This window comes from Pygocentrus nattereri, chromosome 12 (genome assembly GCF_015220715.1).
Source record: "Pygocentrus nattereri isolate fPygNat1 chromosome 12, fPygNat1.pri, whole genome shotgun sequence".
Classification (NCBI taxonomy): Eukaryota; Metazoa; Chordata; class Actinopteri; order Characiformes; family Serrasalmidae; genus Pygocentrus; species Pygocentrus nattereri.
In genome coordinates, this window is record NC_051222.1 from 24992694 (window position 1) to 25017883 (window position 25190).

At 39.5% G+C, this 25190-nt stretch overlaps 1 protein-coding gene across 2 annotated transcripts in view; it reads left to right on the plus strand.

The window, feature by feature from the left end:
• The window catches only part of dhrsx (dehydrogenase/reductase (SDR family) X-linked), a 79163-nt gene that overhangs the window by 11118 nt on the left and 42855 nt on the right, over window positions 1–25190 (plus strand). The window contains exons 2-4 of one of the 2 annotated variants that reach the window (XM_017715094.2): window positions 8707–8941; window positions 12199–12306; window positions 18631–18699. In XM_017715094.2, coding sequence (XP_017570583.1) covers window positions 8839–8941; window positions 12199–12306; window positions 18631–18699 — 280 coding nt within the window. In that variant the 5' untranslated portion in view covers window positions 8707–8838. The remainder of the gene's footprint in view (window positions 1–8706; window positions 8942–12198; window positions 12307–18630; window positions 18700–25190) is intronic. The other variant, XM_017715095.2, reaches the window with a different exon arrangement.

Genomic DNA, 25190 nt, shown 5'->3' on the forward strand with positions numbered 1-25190 from the left:
CCCCCCCCGGTGGGCAAGCCAGGGGCAACAGTGGCAAGGAAGGAGATAAAAGTTCTGGAGTTGCTTCCAAGTGTTAAATATGCATTGATAGCTGTTCATGGAAAATATTAATATGCATTCCAAAGTGGTGCCAATACAAGTAAAGGGCCATCATTTGGCTAAAAAAATAAATAAAACAAACCTTTTAGAGAGATAACAGAAACTTTAGGAGTGGCCAAGTCAAGATTTCAACAGTTGGCATAAAGTCTGAATGCACTAGTGGCTCAGCAACACCAAAAGACCTAGAAGACCATGGAAGTCAGTTAAAGTGGGTGATCACAGGATTCTTTCCATGGTGAAGAAAAACTCCTTCACAATATCTAGTCAAGTCAAGGAAGCTATCAAGGAGGTTTGCATATCATTGGCAAAGTCTACAGTCAAGAGGTATTTTCATAAATGTAAATACAGAGGCCGTACCTCAAGATGCAAAACACTGGTGACACTCAAGAACAAAAAGGTCTAGACTTTACTATAGAAAACATCTAAAAAAGCCTGCCTAGGTCTGGAGCAACACTCCCTGGAAAGATGAAACCAAGATCATCTTGAACCAGAATGATGAGAAGAGAAGAGTATGGAAGGGCAAAACATGGTGGAGGCAGTATTATGGTGTGGGCACTTATGGCTCGCAATGGAACTGTGTCACTGGTGTTTACTGATAATGTGACTGCGATAGCCGTAGCAGGATGAATTCTGAAGTGGATACAGCTACAATTTCTGTTGAGACTCAGTCAAGTGATGAAAACTAATCGGTTGGTTTGTCCAAATAACTTTGAGCCTGTGACGAAAGAGAGACTACAAAATATCTGTAATTCCTAAACGGTTAATACAATATTTTTGTTAATCCCCTTGAATTAAAACTAAGATTCTGTCACATTGTGAATCTCATATCAAATATATTGTGGTGGTGTACAGAGGCAAAATTGCATTGCTTTGCTGTCCAAAAACTTATGAGCACGACTATATTTAGGAGAGGATGAATAGGTCAATTACAGTCATGCATTAAATACCATATAATTATAATAAATGTTTGTGTAAAAATAATGCTTTTAAAGTAACAGTAAGCTGGTTGTGTTAGAAGTAACATAAAATGTTTTGTTGTTAACTGGACACAGAGAGCGCATGCTGTGAGAGTGTAGTGTCTGTGGCTGGTATATCATTTTTGTTTGACAGTCATAAAAAACCCCATACAAGCTTCTGACCAAAGAGTTCTTTGGAGTAGTATTTTGTTTGCCACTGCGGTGGCTATAAGTGTCTGGTTCCCAGATAAAAATTTCCTTCATGGGAGACCTGAGAGCAATCTGGGGAGGAAAAAAAGCCTGTTTACGTAACCCAGTCGTACGTGAGGGAATCTCACACACCTGCTTGTGCTCCATGTGTAGTGTGGGAATTGAATTCCAGCACCATACCACTATGTTGCCCCAGGGGCTTCTCACTGAGATGCAGAAGGAAAAAAAAACTGTTCTGCATTTCGTAGTGAAAGTCAGTTCATTTGAATTGTATTTATGCAGTGCTTTTAACAACAGACATTGCCCTAAAGCAGCTTTGTGGTACTCCAGGTTCAGACAGCTCATGACAAACACTAAATTAGACAGTGGATCATGAGGAAGAAACACAGAGAGAGACCAAGACTCAACAATAAAATCTTCCTAAGAGCATGAGGAACAAATTAACACCCCCCCAGTAATATGAGGAGAAACTGATAGGAACCAAGACTCAAAAGGCAAAACTTTCTAAGAGTATGAAGAAGCTCTGGCCAAAAACAAAGCTCAAAAGCAGGAACTCCCTGAAAGCATGAGGAGGAAACACTGAGAGTAACCAAGACTCAAATAGAAAAACTGACTCAGAGCATGAGGAGGAAACAGCACTCAGAGTAACCAAGGATCAAATAGAAAAACTGACTCAGAGCATGAGGAGGAAACAGCACTCAGAGTAACCAAGATTCACATAGAAAAACTGACTCAGAGCATGAGGAGGAAACAGCACTCAGAGTAACCAAGGATCAAATAGAAAAACTGACTCAGAGCATGAGGAGGAAACAGCACTCAGAGTAACCAAGACTCAAATAGAAAAACTGACTCAGAGCATGAGGAGGAAGCAGCACTCAGAGTAACCAAGACTCAAATAGAAAAACTGACTCAGAGCATGAGGAGGAAGCAGCACTCAGAGTAACCAAGACTCAAATAGAAAAACTGACTCAGAGCATGAGGAGGAAACAGCACTCATAGTAACCAAGACTCAAATAGAAAAACTGACTCAGAGCATGAGGAGGAAACAGCACTCATAGTAACCAAGACTCAAATAGAAAAACTGACTCAGAGCATGAGGAGGAAACAGCACTCAGAGTAACCAAGGATCAAATAGAAAAACTGACTCAGAGCATGAGGAGGAAACAGCACTCAGAGTAACCAAGGATCAAATAGAAAAACTGACTCAGAGCATGAGGAGGAAACAGCACTCAGAGTAACCAAGGATCAAATAGAAAAACTGACTCAGAGCATGAGGAGGAAACAGCACTCATAGTAACCCAGACTCAAATAGAAAAACTGACTCAGAGCATGAGGAGGAAACAGCACTCATAGTAACCAAGACTCAAATAGAAAAACTGTCTCAGAGCATGAGGAGGAAACAGCACTCAGAGTAACCAAGGATCAAATAGAAAAACTGACTCAGAGCATGAGGAGGAAACAGCACTCATAGTAACCAAGACTCAAATAGAAAAACTGTCTCAGAGCATGAGGAGGAAACAGCACTCAGAGTAACCAAGGATCAAATAGAAAAACTGACTCAGAGCATGAGGAGGAAACAGCACTCATAGTAACCCAGACTCAAATAGAAAAACTGACTCAGAGCATGAGGAGGAAACAGCACTCATAGTAACCAAGACTCAAATAGAAAAACTGTCTCAGAGCATGAGGAGGAAACAGCACTCAGAGTAACCAAGGATCAAATAGAAAAACTGACTCAGAGCATGAGGAGGAAACAGCACTCATAGTAACCAAGACTCAAATAGAAAAACTGTCTCAGAGCATGAGGAGGAAACAGCACTCAGAGTAACCAAGGATCAAATAGAAAAACTGTCTCAGAGCATGAGGAGGAAACAGCACTCAGAGTAATGAAAACCCAAAAGAAAAACTGTCCAAGAACATGAAACACAATTTTCTTGAGTCCAAGACTCAAAAGAATTCTCTAAGATCATGAGGAAGTAACACCGATATATCAACTAAGATTCAAGAGTGCGAGAAAAAGACCCAAGAAGAACTAAGAAACAACAAAATCCAGTCCTCCTCTGGGTCACACCTAGGATGCAAGTAGTAATGGACTACCAATTGGCCTAAACATGCTCTGCCTATGAATTTGCACACTCATAGCTACCATTGCCAGGTTTTAATGATGCTCACTGACTACAATATAAACTGCTGTAGCGCACATTTAACTTCAAGATTTTATCATACTTGCGATATATACCAATATCCAAAAGAAAGCACAACAATACATCTACCTCTACATCAACACCTGTATACAGAGAGAGAGAGAGAGAGAGAGAGAGAGAGAGAGAGAGAGAGAGAGAGAGAGAGACATAGAATTAGATAAGCTAGCATGCATGTTGGAGAATGGCTCCCATCCCATGTATGAGACGCTGGTAGCACTGGGCAGCTCCTTCAGTGACAAGCTGCTTCACCCTAAGTGTGTGAAGGAGTGCTATGGCATGTCCTTCATTCCTGCCTCTGTTAGACTGTACAAGCAGCACCACTCCCAGTGTAGTATGATCAGTACTCCATGTGCAATATAAATAAAATCTCCTCATAGTGTAAAGATTTTATTTTTCTGTAGAATTTTTTTTTTGTGCTAGTTTTGTGAAGGACACAGGATTTATAAGTTCAACTTAAACATAAGGCATATAATAATATATAGCATTAAAATATATTAAACCTTCAGTTGGACTCGGTTAAAATCAGAATGTAAATCTGGCAAGATTGAGAAGAGTCTGAGTACAAACACTATTGAGTCAAATACAAGTCCGAGGCAATAAAAAAAAATCTCAAGTCTCAGACCTGACTCGAGTAATACATCCCTACTCAGAGGTCAGCACATGCAAAGCAGTAGGGCTGCTGCTTGAGGATTCATATTAGAGTTCACCAATGCTGAACATGGTGTGAATTTCACATGCCAAAAGCACTGATCCACTGCAGACCAAACCTTATCGTATTAAAAATTACGACTAGAAGGAATAAAATGTGAAATAAGCAAAACTTTTGCTTTTATTTTTTTAAGATGATGTGATTGTGCAGTATGAGATGCCTCTGTTCTAGCTGTTGTTATGTGTTTTTAAATGGAATATGGAATGTTTGTTTTGATTGATGCGCATGTCAAAGATCTTCCACGTTTGCACTGGATTGCTATGTCTGCAAATTATTAGTGTTATTGTTATTTTCTATTTTTATTCTTATAATTGCTATTATGATAAATTATATTGATAATATAATATGATTGTTGAACTATTACAGTCTAATTTGTATACACTCCTACAAGACGGCAGATTGATCGGACAGGTTCACCAAAGACAAAACTGATGAACAGCAGAACTGTCATTTGAATTTTTGTGCCTTAATTTTATGATCAGATTTGAGCGTATGTAGCTTTGTGAATAAGGGCCAGTGTGAACATCCAGGAACAGTAACTGCCTTTGCTTATTCCCACTGGCTGTGAGGACATACTGTGCCTATTCAGTATTATTACAGTATTACAGAGATAATTACTTAATCAGCTTTTTATTGATTAGGCTGAGATCACTGAAGGTGGAGCTGTTCGCACTCTGGGAGAAGTGAGGGGCCAAGAGCTCAGCTAATGTCTAGCTAATGCTAATGAGGAAAAGGTGCTGATGCTGCTTATTTTGTGTACCGCTTTGACTTTTATCTTTGCTTTTAGACCTTCAGTGGGCACAATATGCTTGTCCAGCGTCCTGTGTGTGTTAAAGAGAGGAACATTCAAGGCCGGTATTTATAGAGTGCCTTCAATACTCTTATCTGTCACAGCTCAATGTCATCTCCCCAAACGTCCCCGCTTTGCCTCAAACAGTACATTTGTCCTGAGTCAAATATTGATTGACTGTATATAAATCCCTTCTCCAACACTGTGCTTACAGTTCAGACCCTGAAAAGGGTAGCAACCCAACTTCTTCTCTCCCTATATCAATTGTGATATCTGACCTTAAAGGGAAAATTCCACAAAAATGTCGGCATAATAAATCGTTAGGAAGTGAACAAAGTCAACAAAGTCTCTCTGTTCCAGAGAAACATGAGCCAGACCTATTCACAGTGGTAGTGATTTGTGCTAGGCATGTACCTCTAAAAGATCCCTCACAACAAAGGCTTTATATGAAATACTAACAGATATGTGGACTGTTTGACACACTGTTTTACAAAGGTTTTGAGATCATGTTCTGGTCTAAAATGCATTTTTTAGGTCCAGTCATGGAGGAGAGGTACAGTACCAATCAAAATTTCTTATATATATATATATATATATATATATATATATATATATATATATATATATATATGCAGGGTGTATAGTACCTAAAGAGAATGGAATATGTTTTCTGATTGACCCCTCTTCTACCATTATCAAAATTACACATAAAAACTTGGAAAATCCATGTAGGTCCTCTGGTCATTTTGGAGGGTAGATAAAACGGCTATAATTGTGTTGTAGACATCATGACCCCTGGTCCTGATCATCACTACTGTTGGTCAGTTTCTCTACAATGAACTATTTCACCGCAGACTTCTCTGAATGACTTTGGTCATATCTCTATGAATGAACTGGGCAGACATTTTCAAAATAATCAGTGGGATTCCCCTTTAAGGTATCAGCCGATACAAAGAACCGACCTGATGCCAGTGCTCTGCTCAAGCAGTTGTGTTTAAACAAAACTCTTCAGGCAAAAGTTTGGGCGCCCCCGGTCAAATGACATGCCGATTTTAATAAAGTCAACACATCTACAGAGAAGGCACTTCTGCACATGTTAATGCACGATAACTATTTCTTTGCTGATTATACTTTGGCTCTGTTCTCTGTAAAAGCGTCCTTCTTGAGTGATCTGGTTATAAGTGGACAGTGAGATGCGTAGCAATTCACACCTGTCATGTTCGTGTGCCTCGAATGCGTCTCCAGTGATCAGATTTCCTGAATGGAGGAACTTCCCACATTTACTATGTCGGTCTTACACTTGTCGTCAGACAAAAGTGTGCTGCAAGTCTGTGTACGTGTAAATGAAGGGTCTTTTACAAACATCTAAACCAAACGAATAGCTAGTGCAACTTGTACATAAACAGTAGAGGAGGCGTGAAATGAAGCTTCGCAGCTGCTTTTGTCTCTGCTGTGATGATGCGTTTGACAGAGATGGTTCTTCAATGTTGTTGATGACACATCAAGATGCTTAAGCATTCACACTACAAATGTTATGTGGTCATATTTGTCCCTGACCTCCTCTGAAGATGGCTTGAGTGATCAGGTCAGAATGTGTCTCCAAGACGGACTTGCAGCCCGTTCACACCTGCAGGCTTAGAAAATCAATGAAACGTCATGTGACGGCTGTAAATATATAGGGCAGGCTGTAGTGGATGCCATGCATCAAAATATACATGGAAAAAATATGAAACACACATATACATTACAACGCAAACAGGTCCAGTCGCTAAGATTTCCCTCATTTTTAGTTGCAATGTGCTTTGACAAACATTCTTAGTGTTGCGCTTTGTATCCTGTGGGTTTAATATATTAAAGCTCCAACACATAACTCAGTGTGTGTGGTAAATGATTGGAAAATTGAATATGATCAATCTTGATTTTATAAAATCTATCTTCCTGATGTTGGAGGCCAGTCATTTAAATGTTTCACAATAATGCAGTTAGGATGTTGTTTCAGGCGAATTGCAATCTTTCTTCTTTGGCTTGGCAGCCTCATTACTCTTTGTCTATTCTGCCAGTCTGATTGCTTTGCAAATTGAATTTTCTGGAAAACCAAGGTAAATAGAGGTTTTGGCCATATTATTGGAGAATGTAAATTTTGAACCTGAAGAACGATCAGCGATGTTCAACTTCAACTTCCATTAGCCAACAGCAAAATGTAGACAGCACTTCATTTGGGGGGAGGGGGGATGGGGGGGTGTGTAAACACATCCTGACATTTTTGCTTATCTCTGCACCTTAAAAGATAAACGAGATTGTGATAGACATGAGTCAGATGCAGAGCTATCTTCTGAACACATGACTAAACTGAGACTCAATAAATATCACTACATTTAGCGAGTCGCTGACTTTGGCTAGGCTGAGATGTGCTACATGATCTTTTTTCCCTTTCATTTTAGTGTTTTTTTTACAGCATTAACTCACTGTAGGCGTTCAGTTTACTTAAATCTGATTATCCGTTAACACTGTCAGCTAAGATGTGCAGGTATTCATTCAATGTTACCCAAAACTGCCCAAAAACTGCATATTTTACATAAATGGTGTGTAAAATATACCATTAAAAGTGCATTCATTAGTACTGTATGTAAAATATAGTATATTGTGGTTTTGAATGCAACCATTGTTTAATTCAGCACTTTGTGCAGTGTTTGTTTATTTAGGACATACCTGGTCACAGTTTTTACAATATATTGCTAGCTGATTTCTCCAAACTCATCAGGATAGGGTTTAACCCCCTACGTAGGATTTGATAACTCCCCATGTTATGATTACAAAAGGGGGCATTACTGCTTTTTGTGTTTGGCGGTGTTTGGAGGGGTGTTGAGTGGTTGTGTTGCCACATCACCTTATATCTGTATGATCATTAATAAATGATGAGCTGTGACTTTAATACCAAAGTGAAAAAGAAGTAATAATATGTCCCCTGGAAAAAAAGGGGGGGGGTGGCCAAGTGAGGTGTTTTTACACTCATCTTGTATTTGTTATATTGATATATTCATGTTTTTCTTTATATTTTTATATCTGTTATCTTTACGTACTGTTAAGCTCTCCTTTCCTCTGTTAACGTGTGTGTGTTCTGTTGAGGGCCTCTTGTATAGTCCGTCTTCTATAGAATAGCATGCCAATCGTATGAGACATTTAAGCTTTTCCAGATGTTTTCTAATGGGGATGTATGGATGTATGTGCGTCCATTCAGCATATAAGAGCAGAGGCAGTTTGAAAAAGTTAGAGATCCCACATTCGGCCTTCGGGACTCTCACAGGGCTTTAACACGATCTTATTCATTTGAAATAAAGTTGTTCATGTTTAAATCCAGATAGTGTCTACAGAGCTTTCGTCTCCCCACCTACACAACGGAGAATAAACAACACAAGGAATGTTGGCCCGGGAATAAAAATAAATAAATAAGTAAATGAATGGATGAATGGATGAATGAATGAATGAATGAATAGAGCGGAGCATTTCACATCAGCCCGCTGTGCAGGACTTTGTCCGTCTTGCTGACTGACTCATGCAGAACTTTAAGGGAGTGGCCCTTTAAGAATATCTGATGGCGAGTACTTTTACTGGAAAAGAAATAAAGAACGCTTCTGTTTTCACTCAGGTTGCAATGAATGTGTTCATTTCCACCCTTTAAGAGTACCGACCGCTTTTATTTATTTATTTGTTTGTTTGTTTGTTTGTTTTCGCCGGTAGGGTCTCCTTCCTCCGCCTCGTCTCGCGCTGCGGCCGTCCTCACGCGCAGAGCGGAACCATCGGCAGGGCGCGCTGCTTAGTTCAGTGCTCGACAACGGAGCGTAAACAGAGAGACACCGCGCGGCAGCAGCGATGTGGTGGCTGTCCTGCTTTCTGCTGCCCGTCGTCCGACTTTATCTCGCCGGACTTAAAGTTCTCCTCTACCAGCTCCTCAACAGGTCCTTCGCCTTACCAGGTCAGGAGCTCTCAGTCCGCGCTGAACCTCCGGCTCAGCCTTTCTCCCCGTTTCTCTGAGTGAGACGCTGCTCCCTAACTTTAGTCGACGGTGTGTGTCAGAGTTCCTGTCACTTCAGCGATACGGCAGGAATGTAGAGTCGTTTAACCTTAACTTATGAGCCAGAAATAGCTTCGCTGATCTCGTTTCCCGCTCCATGTCGAGTATTTTTGTCTGTTTTAACAGTTTTAACCCGGTAATGTCGTTGGAGTAGCTTGCTCGCTGTTAGTGAGCTGACAGAAAAAGTAACTGCCCGTCTCCTGGCAACTGTCTCACATCTGCCTCTGCCTGTACACACGCGTGACACATAAACATCGCTTTGTGTCCTTTAGTTTTACTGTCTGCCTTGATACACCAACCTATTTAGCTATAAAACATGTGAAATATGATGTAGAGCTAATGTTAAGCCTTCTTAGGAGCTCAAATGTGTAGATTTTTTCCATCTTTGACAGGATTCGTCAGGCACATGATGCTCAACCTGTCGCACAGAATAAACAGAGAAATTTTTTATTTTTTTTTTAAACAAATCATGAAAATTGCTGCCTAAAAACTGTCATTAACAGTGCCAAACCATGTTAACAGTCAGTGTAATAGTCAGTTTAGGCTGAAATCTCTAGGAAATCACCCTTTGCATTCCCTTGTGTCACAAACTCAGTAATAAAAATAAAATACAAATGGTTACCAAGATGAGAAAGTCTATTTTTGTGGTAGTAAACAACTGAAGCTGTAGAGGACAAAAATGATACCTTGACTTGAAAAAGTTCAAAGTAGCGTGTTCATTAAACAGTCTAGGGAGGTCAACCTCTGGCCTAAATTCCAAACAAGTACTTATGCAGCCTCCTCCTAAGACTTTGAATGAAAGAACGGCTTGTGGCTTCTGTACTAGAAGCTACTAGAACTGTTTTTTTCCACTGATTGTAGACCAGCATGCTGTTTCTCTTGGAGATACACCTTCCTGCATAGATTTGTTTGAACCCGAACCGTCTACACCGGATCTACTGAAAGTCTTCAGAGGACACAGATAAGCAATGTGATAATGTTTGTTAAATCTGGGTCAGAACTAAACCTGTCTTGTAGATAAATCTCCAAAAGGAGCAGTTGTGGCAATGTGGGAATGGAAAAACTGGTTTGGGGTCAGTATGAAGAAGCAGTTTCAGTACAGCAATTCATGGAAACGAGGGATTAGATACGCTACACAATGGACTTCTGTTCACAGCATTAGTGCATTAGTGGAGTATTAGTACCAGGAAAAATTAGAAATCTATGAAGAAGGCCATGTATACTTGCCTGTAACCAGTTGAATTAACAATACATAGTTGTTTAATCATTAAGCAGCATAACACAGTGAGCTTTTGTTTGCATATAAGTTTAGATCTTATAGTAATAATTAGACAAAAAATCCAAGACAAAAAATATCCAATTATCACCAAACTGTGGAGTACTCTATAAATCAAGTTTGGACTTGCAGTTCTGATTAAATGTGATCTCTGTGGACTATTGACGCAGTGTAAATTGTGCTACAGAAATGTCTGAACTCAAGCTTAGGCCTATGTAAAGTAAAACAAGACTCAAAACCAAATATGTTCACTACTTAGATCCGTTTTATGACTGTTAACTGACCAAAAATCTTTTTTTCCCCCAACTAAAAGTCGATTAATCATACCCCCCAACTCCAGAAAAGCATATTGTGTATCTTCATAGTGATGAAACACGAGCATATTGCCCACCCCAGTCTACGGTGCTAAAATATCTGTATTTTATTCATTTTTCGTAATCCTTATTCTTATTCATTTTTATTCATTTTTTGTAATCCTATAAAATGTACATTTTCTGTTATTTTCAGGGAATTGCGATGGTGAATTTGTTTATCTCTGGTTACATTGAGTGTGAAGCATAATAGACAAGCAAAAAGCAGTGCTGACGTTGGCAGTATTAGTGATATCAGTAACATTAGCACATAGCAAACTATGAAATATGAATAAGCAAAGAGCATCAAATTAGCAAAAGCTTCATTAAAGTAGTTAAAGAACTCTGACCAACTGCCTGTTTTGTTACAAAGAGTGTATTTGCATTGGATTTCTCGACGACTAAACATGGAATTTTCTAAAATTTCCACTGTTGCGCCTTGTTTGCTACAAAATATTCCAAACTCTGTCCTGTTTTTCCACTGAATGTCACTCTGAAGTACAAGGCTGTTAAAGAAGTTCTATACAAATGACATAGCATGCAAGTAAGTCTGCTACTAAACTATTGTATAATAATACCATCTCTACTCTACTACTGCTAAAGTTGCTTGACTATCAAAGCATGAGTTATTTCGGTGAATTTGCCAGTCTTATGACGTTAGTTCAGAAAGTGGTAGCATGCAAATTCATATTTCTTCGAGTGATTTTAAAAATGTTCATAGGCCAAACTGGATCAGGGTTAGAACATCTTTGTTTACCACAGGGAACAATAACAGCAACTTAGAAACATGACATTTGTTTTTGTCTTGGAGAAACTCATCTTAGACCCAAAGTTCCTAATATGGACATGGCTCCATCTGCAGGAGATAGCCTCAGTGGTCTATTAACAAAATAAATAAATGCACGTATTTGACTGATATAATTATAGTTGACCAAGAAAGCTACTACTGATGAGTTGACTTTGAGGGGGTTTCCTGTCTCTGTCTTTTGATTGTTTGGTCAGAAGCAGGTGAGTTTTTGGATTAACTAATTTCTAATCCCCAAAAATCGGCCAAAGCTTCAGAGAGTGATTGCTGTGGCAGAGTTTTGAAAATGTGCAGCAATTTAATGCTGATCCTTAATCATCCACAATCTGGCGCTAATGGCAGATACATCCTGGCGTTGAAGCGAAATTAAAGAGAAGTGGGTCAGCACACAGTGTTATCAGTACATTGTCTTTTGCTCACTGTAGGACTGATGCAATTAATAAACTACAACTTCTTGCACTCTGACCCTTGCATTTCCTAGAGACATTGCATGTTAGAGTCAAGGGATGGGCCTTTGTGTAGCAGTGAAAGATGCAGTGATAGTCAGTGTCTTCATCCATCTCACAGACACCTGTGCTTCTCCGTTCCTTTTCAAGGGTCCCAGTGAGATAGAGAGCATGTCCTTGATCAGGAAGGCCAGAGCCAATTTGAAAAGGGGGGTCATCATTATTTTCCTCTAATGTTCCTTTTGTCCTGTTCTCTCTGCCTTCATTCTGTCCCTGCCCAGTTTTGCCCAGACAGGATGGAAGGGTTGCCATAGTGACGGGAGGAGCCAGAGGAATGGGCCTTGAAACTTCTCGACACCTGGCGGGTCTGGGCATGCACGTGGTCATCGGTAAAGTGTCAGCTTGTACTTTTCTGACCTAATCCCACTCTGGTCACTCTGCTATGACTCTTATGATTTGATGCTGATTAGTGTAGTGGGTAACATTGTGGCTCCCCATGTGGCAGACTGGGGTTCAGTTCTCTGCCTGGGCAAACACATCATGCTATGCCAATAAGCAGGGGTTAATTTGGTGGTCTCCAGTGTGGAAATAGGGGGTTTTCTGCACTGATATCATGACAGTCCAATTAGACCTAACACCCAGTCTGTTTCAGGCTTAATGACCTAATAAAGTCAGATCATTTATTTAGTTTTCTTTTTTTTTTTGGTTAGTTTTGTTATCAAAATAAGATCTGATTCATTTCTGGCAAGGATGAAAGTCACACTAAATCGAGGGGAAGTGTTCTGAAAAGCTATTTTTAAAGGTTTGTTCTTCAGGTCTGTTTATCATATTGGATAATTAATTATTAGAAATTTATGAAGACTGTAATGGAAACAAGTTACATTTTCATCAAGTTGCAGTACCAGATCTCAGGTCTATTTACCGTTTAGAAGGACCAAAGGTGCCAGAGCTCCATTTGTTCTGGCCTTATTTAACCCCTGCCAGTAAGAGCCCTTGGACAAGACTCCTAATGCTAATGCTACTTACTTCTGTAACATAATTAACCTGTAAGTCATTCTGGAAAAATGAGCAAAATGTAAAATGTACATCTTAGATCAGGTTTAGCTTGAGTGAACTGACTTCAGATCAGGGTCCTCACAATAGCATTGCAAAAATTAAATTAAATATAATTTGTGTAGAAAAACAAAATCTCATGTATAGGGCTGCCCACCGCTCCGGGCAAGTGTGCTTACTGCCCCCTAGTGTGTGTGTGTGTGTGTCTATTCACTAGTGTGCATGTGGTGTTTCACTTCACGGATGAGTTAAATGCAGAGGTGGAATTTCCCCGTTTGTGGGATTAATAAAGTATCGCTAAACTTATACATGCACATCATATATATATATATATATATATATATATATATATATATACACACACACATACACACACACATATATATATATATATATATATATATATGATTAAGTCACTTGTGAGTAAAGCATAGCTTCTAAAGGGATCCAGTCAGATCACACACTCTTACTCTCTAGTGTTCTAAACTGCATTTAAAAATAATAATTGACTTAAAATTTACTTACATTTTTTCACCACTTTTGTTGGTATGGTAGTTGTAGAGCAGCTCCTGCACTGTGCTAATAGTGTGCAGAGGAGATGCTTCTCTCACAACAGCAGTGGTAAAAAGAGTGGGGTTTTGTCTAAATATACAGATCTGCTGTTTGTGCTGGTTAATTAGAAATGAAAAGAAGAAAAACAAGCTGATATTCCTGCCGAAAGCTGATACATGATGGAGCTGTAGACAGTGTGGTGTCTGTAGACATGGTGGTCCTCTGATAAGTATGACTATACCTGAGATGATTCATCAAACTTTCTGCGTGTCTTGGTAGTCCATACTCTCATTGCACATGTTGCACTGAAAGTTTTTTTAATCATCTTTTTATTTTAAGAGCTCCCAGCTATGTTTTCTCTCTGAGGTATCTCTGTTCTTTTGGCTTCAGTGGCCCAGTGAAAAGTGGCAGTGCAGTTTGTTACTCTGAGGCTAAAGTTTCTAAACTAAACCAGTTATTATATATATTAAGATTTTCCATATAATAACAATAACTGTTCTGTTCAAATGCCTTAGCTGTTTAAATCAGTGGCTTAAAAATGACACAGATTTCACATAATAAATAGAGAAATGAATACCGATGTGCTCGAGTATTGTATTGATACAGTGCAGCCATATTAAAAAGTCTACTTATTTTACAGCACTCTGTAGAAATGTCTCAATATTTGTTAAAAAAACACAGTTGTATGCAAAGATTTGGACAGGCCAAATGACATGTTTTTCTAAGTGAAAGTAAGTTAACACATCCTCACAGAAAAGAATTTCTTTGTATTTATTACAGTTTCTATTTATTTGCTTAGTTTAACATATTGAAAAAAATATAAAACAGCATGTTAAACATGCCATAGCTTTGTCACAGGCCGTTTTTATGTTTCACTCCCCCACACTGCTAAATTCATGAGTAAACAAGTAGTAATTGTGCATTATAAAGTGCAGAAGTGTGTTCTCTGTGGAGGATGTGTTACTTATTTTAACTTAGAAAATCATCTCAATTTGTCATCACATTTGTCCAGGGGAGCGTGTGTCGTGATATCCAGCGTGATACTGTGATCTTGGACACTTTGAAATAATGTCACTGAATTTTAGTCAAGCAAGTTTCAATTTTATCAGTTTTTTTATATGTTCTGGTTCACAAGCTCCTGCTAGTCTGTTCTACATTTGGTTAAGAATAAAGCTTGTGGCATCTAGAGCAGTTCACCTGATGCTTGGTTGGATTGTGTAGTGGGTAACTCCTCTGCCTTCTATGCTGTAGACTGGGGTTCAATCCCCACCAGGGCAGCACCCTATACTATATACCAATAAGAGTCCTTGGGCAAGACTCCTAACACTACCTTGGCCTACCTGTGTAAAAAACTGATCAAATTGTAAGTCACTCTGGGTAAGAGTGTCTGCCAAATGCCGTAAATGTAATCACATGTTATCTTTTATTCATGATCAGCGTGTTACAGTTGTGGGGTAAACTAATCTGTTACCCTCCCAAATAAAATACTTCAGTTAATATGAGGACATTGTTTGAATTTGAATGATTTTGTTTTCAAAAACATTACAGATCACTTCCAAGAATTTTCCTTTTTTAACATGTTGATGGCAGTGGAGAAATATCAATGCTATATTATGATTAATACAACCTTTATCAAAGACATAGAAATGTCTTTTCCATTATGTGTCCACTGTTACTCTTTTCAAAAATCTATTATTTAAATATATATGTTGCAAATGGAATCAAGCTCAACAGAAAAGCAGCAACACCTCTGCTAATGTACAGTACACAGATTAATAAAGCTTTGTGTTAGTAAATACAAAACTGGTCCCTGGGCATGATGTTTTTCAACAGTGTTTGAAAGTATTAAAGCAGTTTCTGATTGGGGCTTTTGAAGCTTAATCTGGACACACAAAATCCCAGAATTGATTTACTGCCACTAGTCAGATTTTATGGAGGGACACCTTCATTCCTTGAGATTTCTTCAGAAGACAGCGTGACCTAAATAGAGTGAACGCAAATCCCCAAATCCTTCAAGATTTCCTTTTGCTAACTTGACAGCCTTTCCTCAGTCACGTCCAGGATTTAGTTGTGTATGCCTGTGTGGATGTATATGTGCTTATATTTCTCAACCTATGTCAGGAGGTTCAGTCCTACATTGTTTGTTTTCCTAGAGTAGAGTAGAGTCTCCTGCATGGGTTAGAATTTTCCCCACTAACATTTTCAAACACGTGAAGGGCTTGATCATTTAAAAATAGTTTAGCAGGAAAATTACAACCCCTTTTTCAAAAAAAGTTGGGATGCTGTGCAAAATGTAAATTAAAAACAAAATGCAATAATGTGCAGATCATTTAAACCCTGAATTTCATCAAAAAAAGTACAAAGACAACAAATCAAATGTCGAAAACTGAGAAACTTTATTGTTTCTTGAAAAATATTTGCCCATTTTGAATTCGATGCCAAAAACATGTTGCAAAAAAAGTTTATCCGGGGGCATGTTTACCACTGTGAGTGTCTAGTGGTGAGTCTAGGACGTTTAAATAAGTATTGATGTTTCTGAAAAGGGTGGCATATAAAAAGCAGCACATGTTCCTTAAAAATGTGTATCTTTCAGTCTTTTTGGTACCATTACAGATGTGCAAGGTACCCGTGCCATGGACGCTGAACCAACCCCCCCACCCCAATACCGTAACAGATCTTGGCTTTTAACTTGCTTGGGCCAAAGAACACCATGCCTGTTATTTCCACAACCAAACTGAAAGATTTACTTGTCAGACCACAATACATTTTCAGCATCAGTCCATTCAGATTAGCTTTTTTTTTTTAGCTACTTCTTCTTCTTCTTCTTCTTTCGGCTGCTCCCTTTAGGGGTCGCCACATCGGATCATCTGCCTCCATCTTGCCCTATCTACTGCCTCCTCTACCTTTACACCAACCATCTCCATGTCCACCTTCACTACATCCATAAACCTTCTCTGAGGTCTACCTCTTCTCCTTCTACCCGGCAGCTCCATCTCCAACATTCTTTGACCAATATATCCACTATTCCTCCTCAACACATGTCCAAACCATCTCAACCTGGCCTCTCTGGCTTTATCTCCAAACTGCTCCACCTTCACTGTCCCTCTGATCTGCTCATTTCTAATCTTGTCCATCCTTGTCACTCCCAACGAAAATCATCTTCATCTCCGCCACCTCCAGCTCAGCCTCCTGTCTTTTAGACAGAGCCACAGTCTCCAAACCATACATCATAGCAGGACGCACTACTGTCTTGTAAACCTTCCCTTTCACTCTTGCTGCTATCCTTCTGTCACACATCAGCCCTGACACCCGTCTCCACCCACTCCATCCTGCCTGCACTCTCTTCTTCACCTCTTTTCTACACTGTCCATTGCTCTGGATGGTTGACCCAAGATATTTGAAGTCATGCACCTTTATGACCTCTACTCCTTGCATCTTCACCTTTCCACCTGCCTCCCTCTCATTTATTGCCCTATTTTATTCATTTATTTTATTTTTTTAATACATTTTTGGTAAAGTGGTGAGCCTCTCATCCTTGCTAAAAAAAGGACTAGGCCTTTCTGGAAAACTCTTGTTTCTGCCCCAGTATGTAAAATGCAAATAATTGTAATGTAGATTTACATTCTGGAGTGGTAATTCTGAAATTGAAGTTTGTATCCTGTTTAAGTTTAGACATGAAACTCTTCATCTGTAATTCTTAGATATGCTAATGAGAATGCCTCTCTGCAAATTAGCATTCAGAATTTGATCTGTCAACAAGCAAAATACAACATCAGCATAATGTTGCTGTACATAAAAAACAATTTAAAAATATAGAAACTTAGAGTATTGTTTCTATTTGTTTATCATGTTGTAATTTAGAAAGCAACTGATGTCTGTTAAATTGCTCATCAGTATTCCTCAGTTTTAGAGTGAGTGAATGTTGGATTGTGTAAAGAAAGTGACTGTAGAAAGTTAATGAGCAGGTCTCATGCAGTAATGACGTACTTTCTCTCCTGACCTGTTCATTTGAATGCAAAGAGACAGAACACTGCGGCTACATGTTCATATCATATTCTTAACAACAGGGACTACTAGACTCTGAAGTTTCTGACTGGTACCCTCGGGATCACAGATTAAAATTCAGGAGCACTTTCTGGGCTAAAAAATGTTGAAACTGCAATCCTATATCTGCCTATAGTCCTGTTTTATAATTCCAGAGGTTCCTGTCAGGCTTTTTTCCTTCAGCTTCTAAGGAGGGGTTTATTTTGTTCCTCTCAGTAGTCCTTTCTCATGCTCTTAGGATGTTTTTCCTTTCCAGTCTTGGTTCCTTTCAGGGGCTCTTCTGCATGTTCTTAGAGGGTTTTTCTTCATGCTTTTACAGTGTTTTCACTTTGAGTATTTGTTCTTCTCAGTGTTTCTTTCTTCTCCTCTTAGAGTTTTTCCTTAGTCTTACCTCCTCTCAGGTTCTTGTGGTTATGGTGTTTTTCCTACCCCTGATGCTCACTGAGGTATGGACCCACGTTTCTGTAAAGGGCTGTGTTTGAAAAAGGACCATGGATGTGAGCAGCAAGCTGAGGGTGCTGAAATTTTTAAGCCGCGTACAACGTGCATACCGAATGTTTTTTTTTCTTCATTTGAATTGTTTGGATAATTTACATTAAATAGACCAACAAATCATGAATAATTGCTGTAATATAGGGAGACACAATATTATGGCTTTGCATACAGATTTTTGCCAAACTGTGCAAAAAGTGAGTTAAATTTAAACTTCGCTGGGCAGCTGTCAATCAGATCAGCAATTTTATTCAGGTGTGATGCCCATAGTCAAGCTGCACCCTGAAACCAGCACTAAGAAGATGCAATATTTAAGCCCATGAATGAGTTCACTATTGCCATCACAAATAAATCTGCCACTAAGTTTTATGAATTTGGTCCCTTTTTCATATATACAGTAATATCAACTAGAACAGTTATATGGACAGATTAAGAAAAGAACAGCAAGTGCCAATCACCAAAAAAAAAAAATCTAAAATAAATAAATAAATAAGTGCAGCTGTATCAGTGGATGATGTGTTTGAGTGTGTTTATGCTAATCATCCATTCTTGTTTCTTTCTGCTTCTTAAAGCTGGAAATGAGGAAGATGAGGGTCTTGCTGCGGTGAAGAAGATTCAGCAGGAAACAGACCAGGGGAAAGGTACAGTGGCACAGTTGCACATTTCAGTTTGAACCGTGCACTCGGTGAGAATACCAAGGCTTTAGGCAGCACTGCATTACATTTCAATGTGTCTGAGAGACAGACAGGAATATCACAATAAAAAGACTTTACTTCATATTTATGCTATCTTGAGTCTGTCATCAGCAAGCGTGATGTGGTAAGATTTGATTGCCACTTTGTTCTGATATTATTGTCAACTTTTAAATGTGAAGCACTACATGTACTTGACTCTACTCTCACACTCAATGACTCACCTGTTCAGAAGACTGAAGGTTCTCCACAAGAATGGAGCTTTTGTTTTGCATAATTGCAAGGGAGGAAACTGGCATGGGTCAGTAGTGACTGTAAATGAGTGGAAAGCATGAGAGCAGTTAAACGGGGAAGCCAAAATGTCTCTGACACCCTTTACTGGCTGGCTTTTAAACAGTTTATAACTTTGCTCACATGCATGTAAGTGAGTGAGGAACAAACATGTTAAGTTTCATGTGTCACTTATTTTGGCAGGTCTGTGTTAAAAGCTGTTTTTTTCCCACTTAAGATAATAAAACATTAATCTTTCAACCCTAGCTTCCAGTCACAAAGTGCCTGCACTTTCAGTAAAAGTCCTGAAATGATATTAAATAGGTCCAGCAATAGGTGCAGAGGTACACTACAGAGCTTAAAGTATGTGGACACCTGAACACCTGTATGAGCTTGCTGGACATCTCATCTACAACTGTGGGCATTAATATGGAATTGGACCTCTCTTTGCAACTTTACAAGCCTCAACTCTTCTGGGACACCTTTCCACAAGATTTTGAAATGTATCTTTGGGAATTTGTAACTATTTCAGGCTAAAGAACATTTGCGAGGTCAGACAGTGATGTTTGATGAGAAGTCCTGGCTCAAAATCAACATTTCAATTCGTCCCAAATGTTCTGTGGAGTTGAGGTTGGGGCTTTGTGCAGGCCAGTGGAACTCCAGTATGCGATATGGTGACTATTCTCATGTGCTATGCAGTTCCACACTCGGCAGTCCTGCTCTGTGAGTTGCTTCCATATCACATTAATAGCACTTACAGTTGACAGTGGCTGACCTAGCAATACAGAAATTTCATCAAGTGACATGAGCCATGTTTAAAGTCGCTGAGTTCTTCAGCATTACCCATTTTACTGCCATTGTTTGTCTAAGCAGATTGCTTGATTTTACACCCCTGTTAACAATGGATGTGGCTGAAACACCTGAACTCAATAATGGGAACTCAATATTGGGACACTCAGGAGGGGTGTCCCAATATTTTTGGATACAGTGTATTTCAGGCTAGGTTTGTTACAGCATTGGATCGAACAATACTGAAACTGGGTTCGGAATCAGAGCTGTTTCTACTCAAACTGTACACGTACGCTTTGTGTACTGCTCCACATCCTCCATCTTCTCCACCAAAGCTGTTTTTGTTATTTTTCCCCTCCTTTCCTGTCTGTTAGTTTGAGGGCTGAGAGCTGAGGGTATTAACTGTCATGTGCACAAACAGAGATGCAATGTGAGCAAGCCCAGAAAGATGATGTTTGATGAATTTGCCTTCTAGAAAAAGTGAGTGAGAAGTGATGCAGCGAGCAGGAGGGGGGAGGCGCACACTTGTGTGTAAAGAAAAATGAGAGTAAAATGTTTGATGAATGTGCAGACGCTGAATAACGTTGTCTCTCTGCCAGTCTCATTGTCATGCAGATGTGATATGGAGAGAGGCGCCGTGGAGATGAAGGAGAGAGAGTGAGAGAGAGAGATGCAGCCTCCACTGCTTAATCTCTGTGAAGGGAGCTCGCGCTAGACAAGAAATAAATATGTTTGTGTTTGACACGGCACAGCCCAAAACAGCTGCTGCCTTCTTGGGGTATGTGTGTGTGTGTATATGTGTGCTTCCACCCCCGTGCACACTACAATCCGTCACGCTGCCACTCTGCAACGGGCTAATGATGTCACTCAGTCAGGTTAAACCACCTGTAGCGGAAAATGTTGCTCAAGCTTCCAACATTATTCACTCGTCATCTTCACAGCGGGAGTGATTCTGAACCAGCAAGAAGTGAATACATAAAGCCAGCTAACGTTTCAGCTCACTTCAGCCATTCACCAAGCAGGTGAAATCAGTATTTAATATGCAAACTTTTAAAAATCATTACTAGAGATAGCACCACAGGTTAGCAGTGTCAGGACGATAGGAGCAGGGAATTATACTGTCACTGAAAAAAAAAAACCCTTCATTAAAAAAGCTGTCCCACATTTAATTTCACTACTGAATCACAAATGCCGTGTCCCTTAATCAAATGGTCCCCTAATCACTACACCGCACATTCAAAAATCTGGATCACACTATTATAGTGGACAGAATTCATGATGGTAACAATTTTGAGACACTACGTCATATGGCTTTGCTCCTTACTGTGCAAAAGCATCGTATAAATATTATAAAGCACATGCCATAACAAGTCTGAAGAGAGGGCTTTAGAGACACTGCCACTGTAGCTGGGCTCGCTAATCCTACACTAGTGTACATTGGTCATACACTACTTGTCACGCTGCATTGTGGGATTTGAGTGCACTGGATCCTCTGTACTATGTTTTCGGACACCACTACAAAATACATCAATCTCGAAATAGTGCCCTATATAGTGAAAAAGGCGCAGTTTCAGAGTTGAATAGTTTTAGTCCATAGACGGAGCCTTATTTAACCCACACCTGTTTTTTTAGAGCAAAAGTGAGAGAGAATGGGGGAAAAATATAAATATATTACTCTCAAAATGTGTGTACAATTGTTCAAAGCTGTGTTTGCTAGTCAGTTATGCTCAGAAAAGCTAAAATCATCACAACCAAATGTTTTGGCAGTGTTATGACTGTTGGTAGTGACAAATGGAATGTAATTTTTTTTAATCAAATAAATATAATTAAGTTATAGGGTTATTCAAAGGAAATGGATTTCAGTCTAAAGTCCAAATTGGTTAAAAGTCTGAAAAGTGTCCTCAACTTTAAGTCAATTTTTAAAAAAGACCCATAAATCGGTGCTGCAAAAAACCTTTATAATTACAAATGCTGCTGTAATAATTGATTGTTTTAAATGATACACATCTCAAATGTGGGAAAGTTGCACATTTCTAGTGTTGTTTCAGAGCTCTTTACAGTAGTTTTAGTGGCAATTTTTCCTACTAGAAGTTGACATACTATGCTCTTTCCACCACATTCACAGCTGGCAAACATGATAATCCTGAAGTGCACCCACCCCAGCTGTCTCCTTGCCTTTTGTCCAACTGTCACTTTCCTCCTGAGCCCACAACTGGATCATGGTCTACTGAGTGATCACGCTGCAGCGTTCGTTGACAGAAATAATGTCACGTAAAGAATCTGGTAGCTCACCAAGCTCCTGCTCTGCCACAGAAGTCTGTCTATGTTAAGCATGATTCGGCTCAGTGGGTGAGGGCGGTGAGTGACTGAACCAGGGCAGCATGCTGGAGGCACCCATATATATTTATACACGCACTGATCTGCTCCCCCGTAGTCCGTGTTTTGACACGGCGAGGGGGGCGCAGGAGCTATCAGTGTGACACATGGCATTACATTCTGGCTGCTGTACAGGGACAGCACTCTAGACAGGGACATGGATTCTAGGGCCTGACTGATGTATCGTTTGACTGATAATATCGGTTGATATTTAGGTCCTGTGGATTTACCGTTATCATCGTAGTTTGCTAGTTAGCTCAGATTAATAGTTCCACAGTTGAGGACTCAAAACTGTTTGGACACGCCTGGTCACATGTCAAAGGCTGTGTTGATTTTCTAAGTGAAATTAAGCTCTACAGAGAACATACTTCTGTACATGTTAATATACAAATACTGATTATGTTCTGACTAGCGACAACTAAATGGCTGCAGAACTAGCCCTTTTGAATCCATGTGTTTTGTGATGTCATGAAAACCAATGCATTTACACCCTCCTCTTCAAACTACAATGGATTATCTCCACCTATTCACACTGAAGTTATAAGGAGTGTTTCGGCTTGGACTGCTTTTTGTGAATGAAGCACAATACAGGGCAGCGAATCATTGCAGAGCTCATTTACATATATAAGTCTTAAAAGCAGAGTAACAAAAACTGTTTTAATTAAGGAATGAAGAAAGGTTTGAAAATGGTCATGTACAAAAATAGATTTTTTGGTTCATAAAACCAAACAAACATCATCAACAGAAAATATAAAAAGCAAAAAAAAGTGACTTAGGCCAAAACAATGATTTTAAAATTAATAACTTAAATAAAAACAAAAAAACCTTGATGCTTTCCTACCTATTCTCTCCCAAGCAGACATCTGCTGTACGTGTGGTCAGAGTATGTTTTTAGAGCGTGTGTTGTGCGTTAGCAGCCAGCTGGCTACTCCAGTGGAGAACAGACCTCAGCACAGTTGGGTTCTTTCCAGAACGTGCTCCCTCACGCTGGCCGAGCTGGTGTTTTGGAAAAGGGCCGCCGACAGCTGACTGCTGGGTGATCGAACCCCCTATGTGTGATGCAATTACTTTGGTTCCCCAACATGAATCAAGCACATGGTGTGTGTCAAAGATTCACACAGTTTGGATTATGGCTGCGTGATGTCGACATAGAATGCAGTGCTCGCTGAAGTTGTTTGATGTTGCAATGACTACGTTAGAGTGATAAAAGTGAAAACACTGAGAATCAGACATGCACTAATTAAAGACTCGTTTTTAGATGTGTAATTATACAGAAATCCGACTAACATTTAATAAAAGCAGTATTCACGGTGTGAAAAAAAATGATATAAAATAGCTGCTTATGTCACAAGTGCAAACACAGGCCTGTGCATTAGCCAGTGATAATAAGAAAACTGAACAATAAGCTGGAAACTAAACATAATACACATGTCTGAGTTATAAAAAAGGAGTTGTTCAGGGAACAAGTCATGGAAGAACATTTGTTTACATTTGTTCTCCAGCAATGTAGGTAAATTAAGCTTTGGATGTTGATGAAATCAGTTCCCACAGGTGCTCCAACTACTGTTGATTACTTGCAAACCCTCTGTCTGTATAAAAGCAGTATTTGGACAGTACTGCACTGCAGGATGTGGTGTATTGCTATCAAAATGTTGAGAAAATGGCAAAAACAGACAGACCATTATAACCCTGAAAAAGTCTTTCCCTTAGAGAACCTGCAAATAACGCCAGAGTGTCAGAGAGTACACCATCAAAAGGCACTTGGTAACTGGAGGAAACTGACAGAAAGAAGTCTGGCAGACGTAAAGCCCAGCAGAATTAGAAGACAGGTTTCAGAGAGTCAACAGCTTGGCTCACAGGTCAACATCTTAACACTGGTTGAAGTAAGTCACTGTTTCATTGGTGAAGAGAACATTTTTCCAAGCTCTATCAGAGCACAGATAGAATTACAGTTTGCCTACCAACGTGGCAACGTTGTTCTCTTAAAGATGGAATGGAACACTATGAAAACAGGATGCTTCTCTGTGCATGTCTGTGTGGCCTGTCTATGTGTTTATCAGTCTGACCTTGACTATCGGGACAGCTCAGGTTCTTTAATGAGAACACCTGTGGCACTTCAATCACTGCATGTGGCTGTGTAAAAAAACAGCCCTCTACCTCCCTTCTCTAGTATTTATGCCTCTTATTGATTTCCACTACAGAGAGACAGATAAATCTTATCATACTCACCCATCCTGCGGTTTACTGTCTGATTTGTCTCTTCTCCTCCTCCTCTTCCTCCTTCTCCTCAAAGAACACTGATTAGTCCCTCCTTTGTGAAGAGAGACCACCGTGACTGTCCTCTGCTAGCAGTATGGTCTGCACAGTATTTTTAAATTAGGCATAAGCTCAACCTCCTCCATGCCTGGTGCACAAAAGGCTTTTAGTCAATGATGGATATCGTCTTGAATAACCTTTATTATGTTAGATGAGCACATTCAGGACATTCGCAGTGGATCTGATTATTGCTAATGTTTATAAGCCTACATACTGATTTTCTCTCTTTTATCTGATACAAATAAAAGAGTTGTTAAATGAATGAGCTAAATGAAACCTCTCTGCTGTGGCTGGCTTAATGGCATGTTGCCTTTAATTAGCACCATCAGCTATCAGTTAAGGCTTCTATAAATAACTAGCCTATCTTTGAGGCTGTTTATCCCTTGCATTAACATACATTACTTGTCTGGGGTGTATCTGGATGTATTTTGCCCAGACGCCATTTACACTTTTTTACTAAAATATGTCTTTAGTGTGATCAGATAATATCCACAAAAAGGACATCAACCCTTATGTTGTTTCTGTTTTACTTCTGTTTCTTTTTCTTTCTCACAATATGAATCAACAAGCTCAGATTGGAAGCTTTCATCAGCTCAGACTGTAAGAAGGTTGTTTGAGAACTCGAGCTTGGCATATTCTGGATCTTGCGCTTCCTTGTTTATCCTCCGGCCTGCTGGTCAGCAATCGGC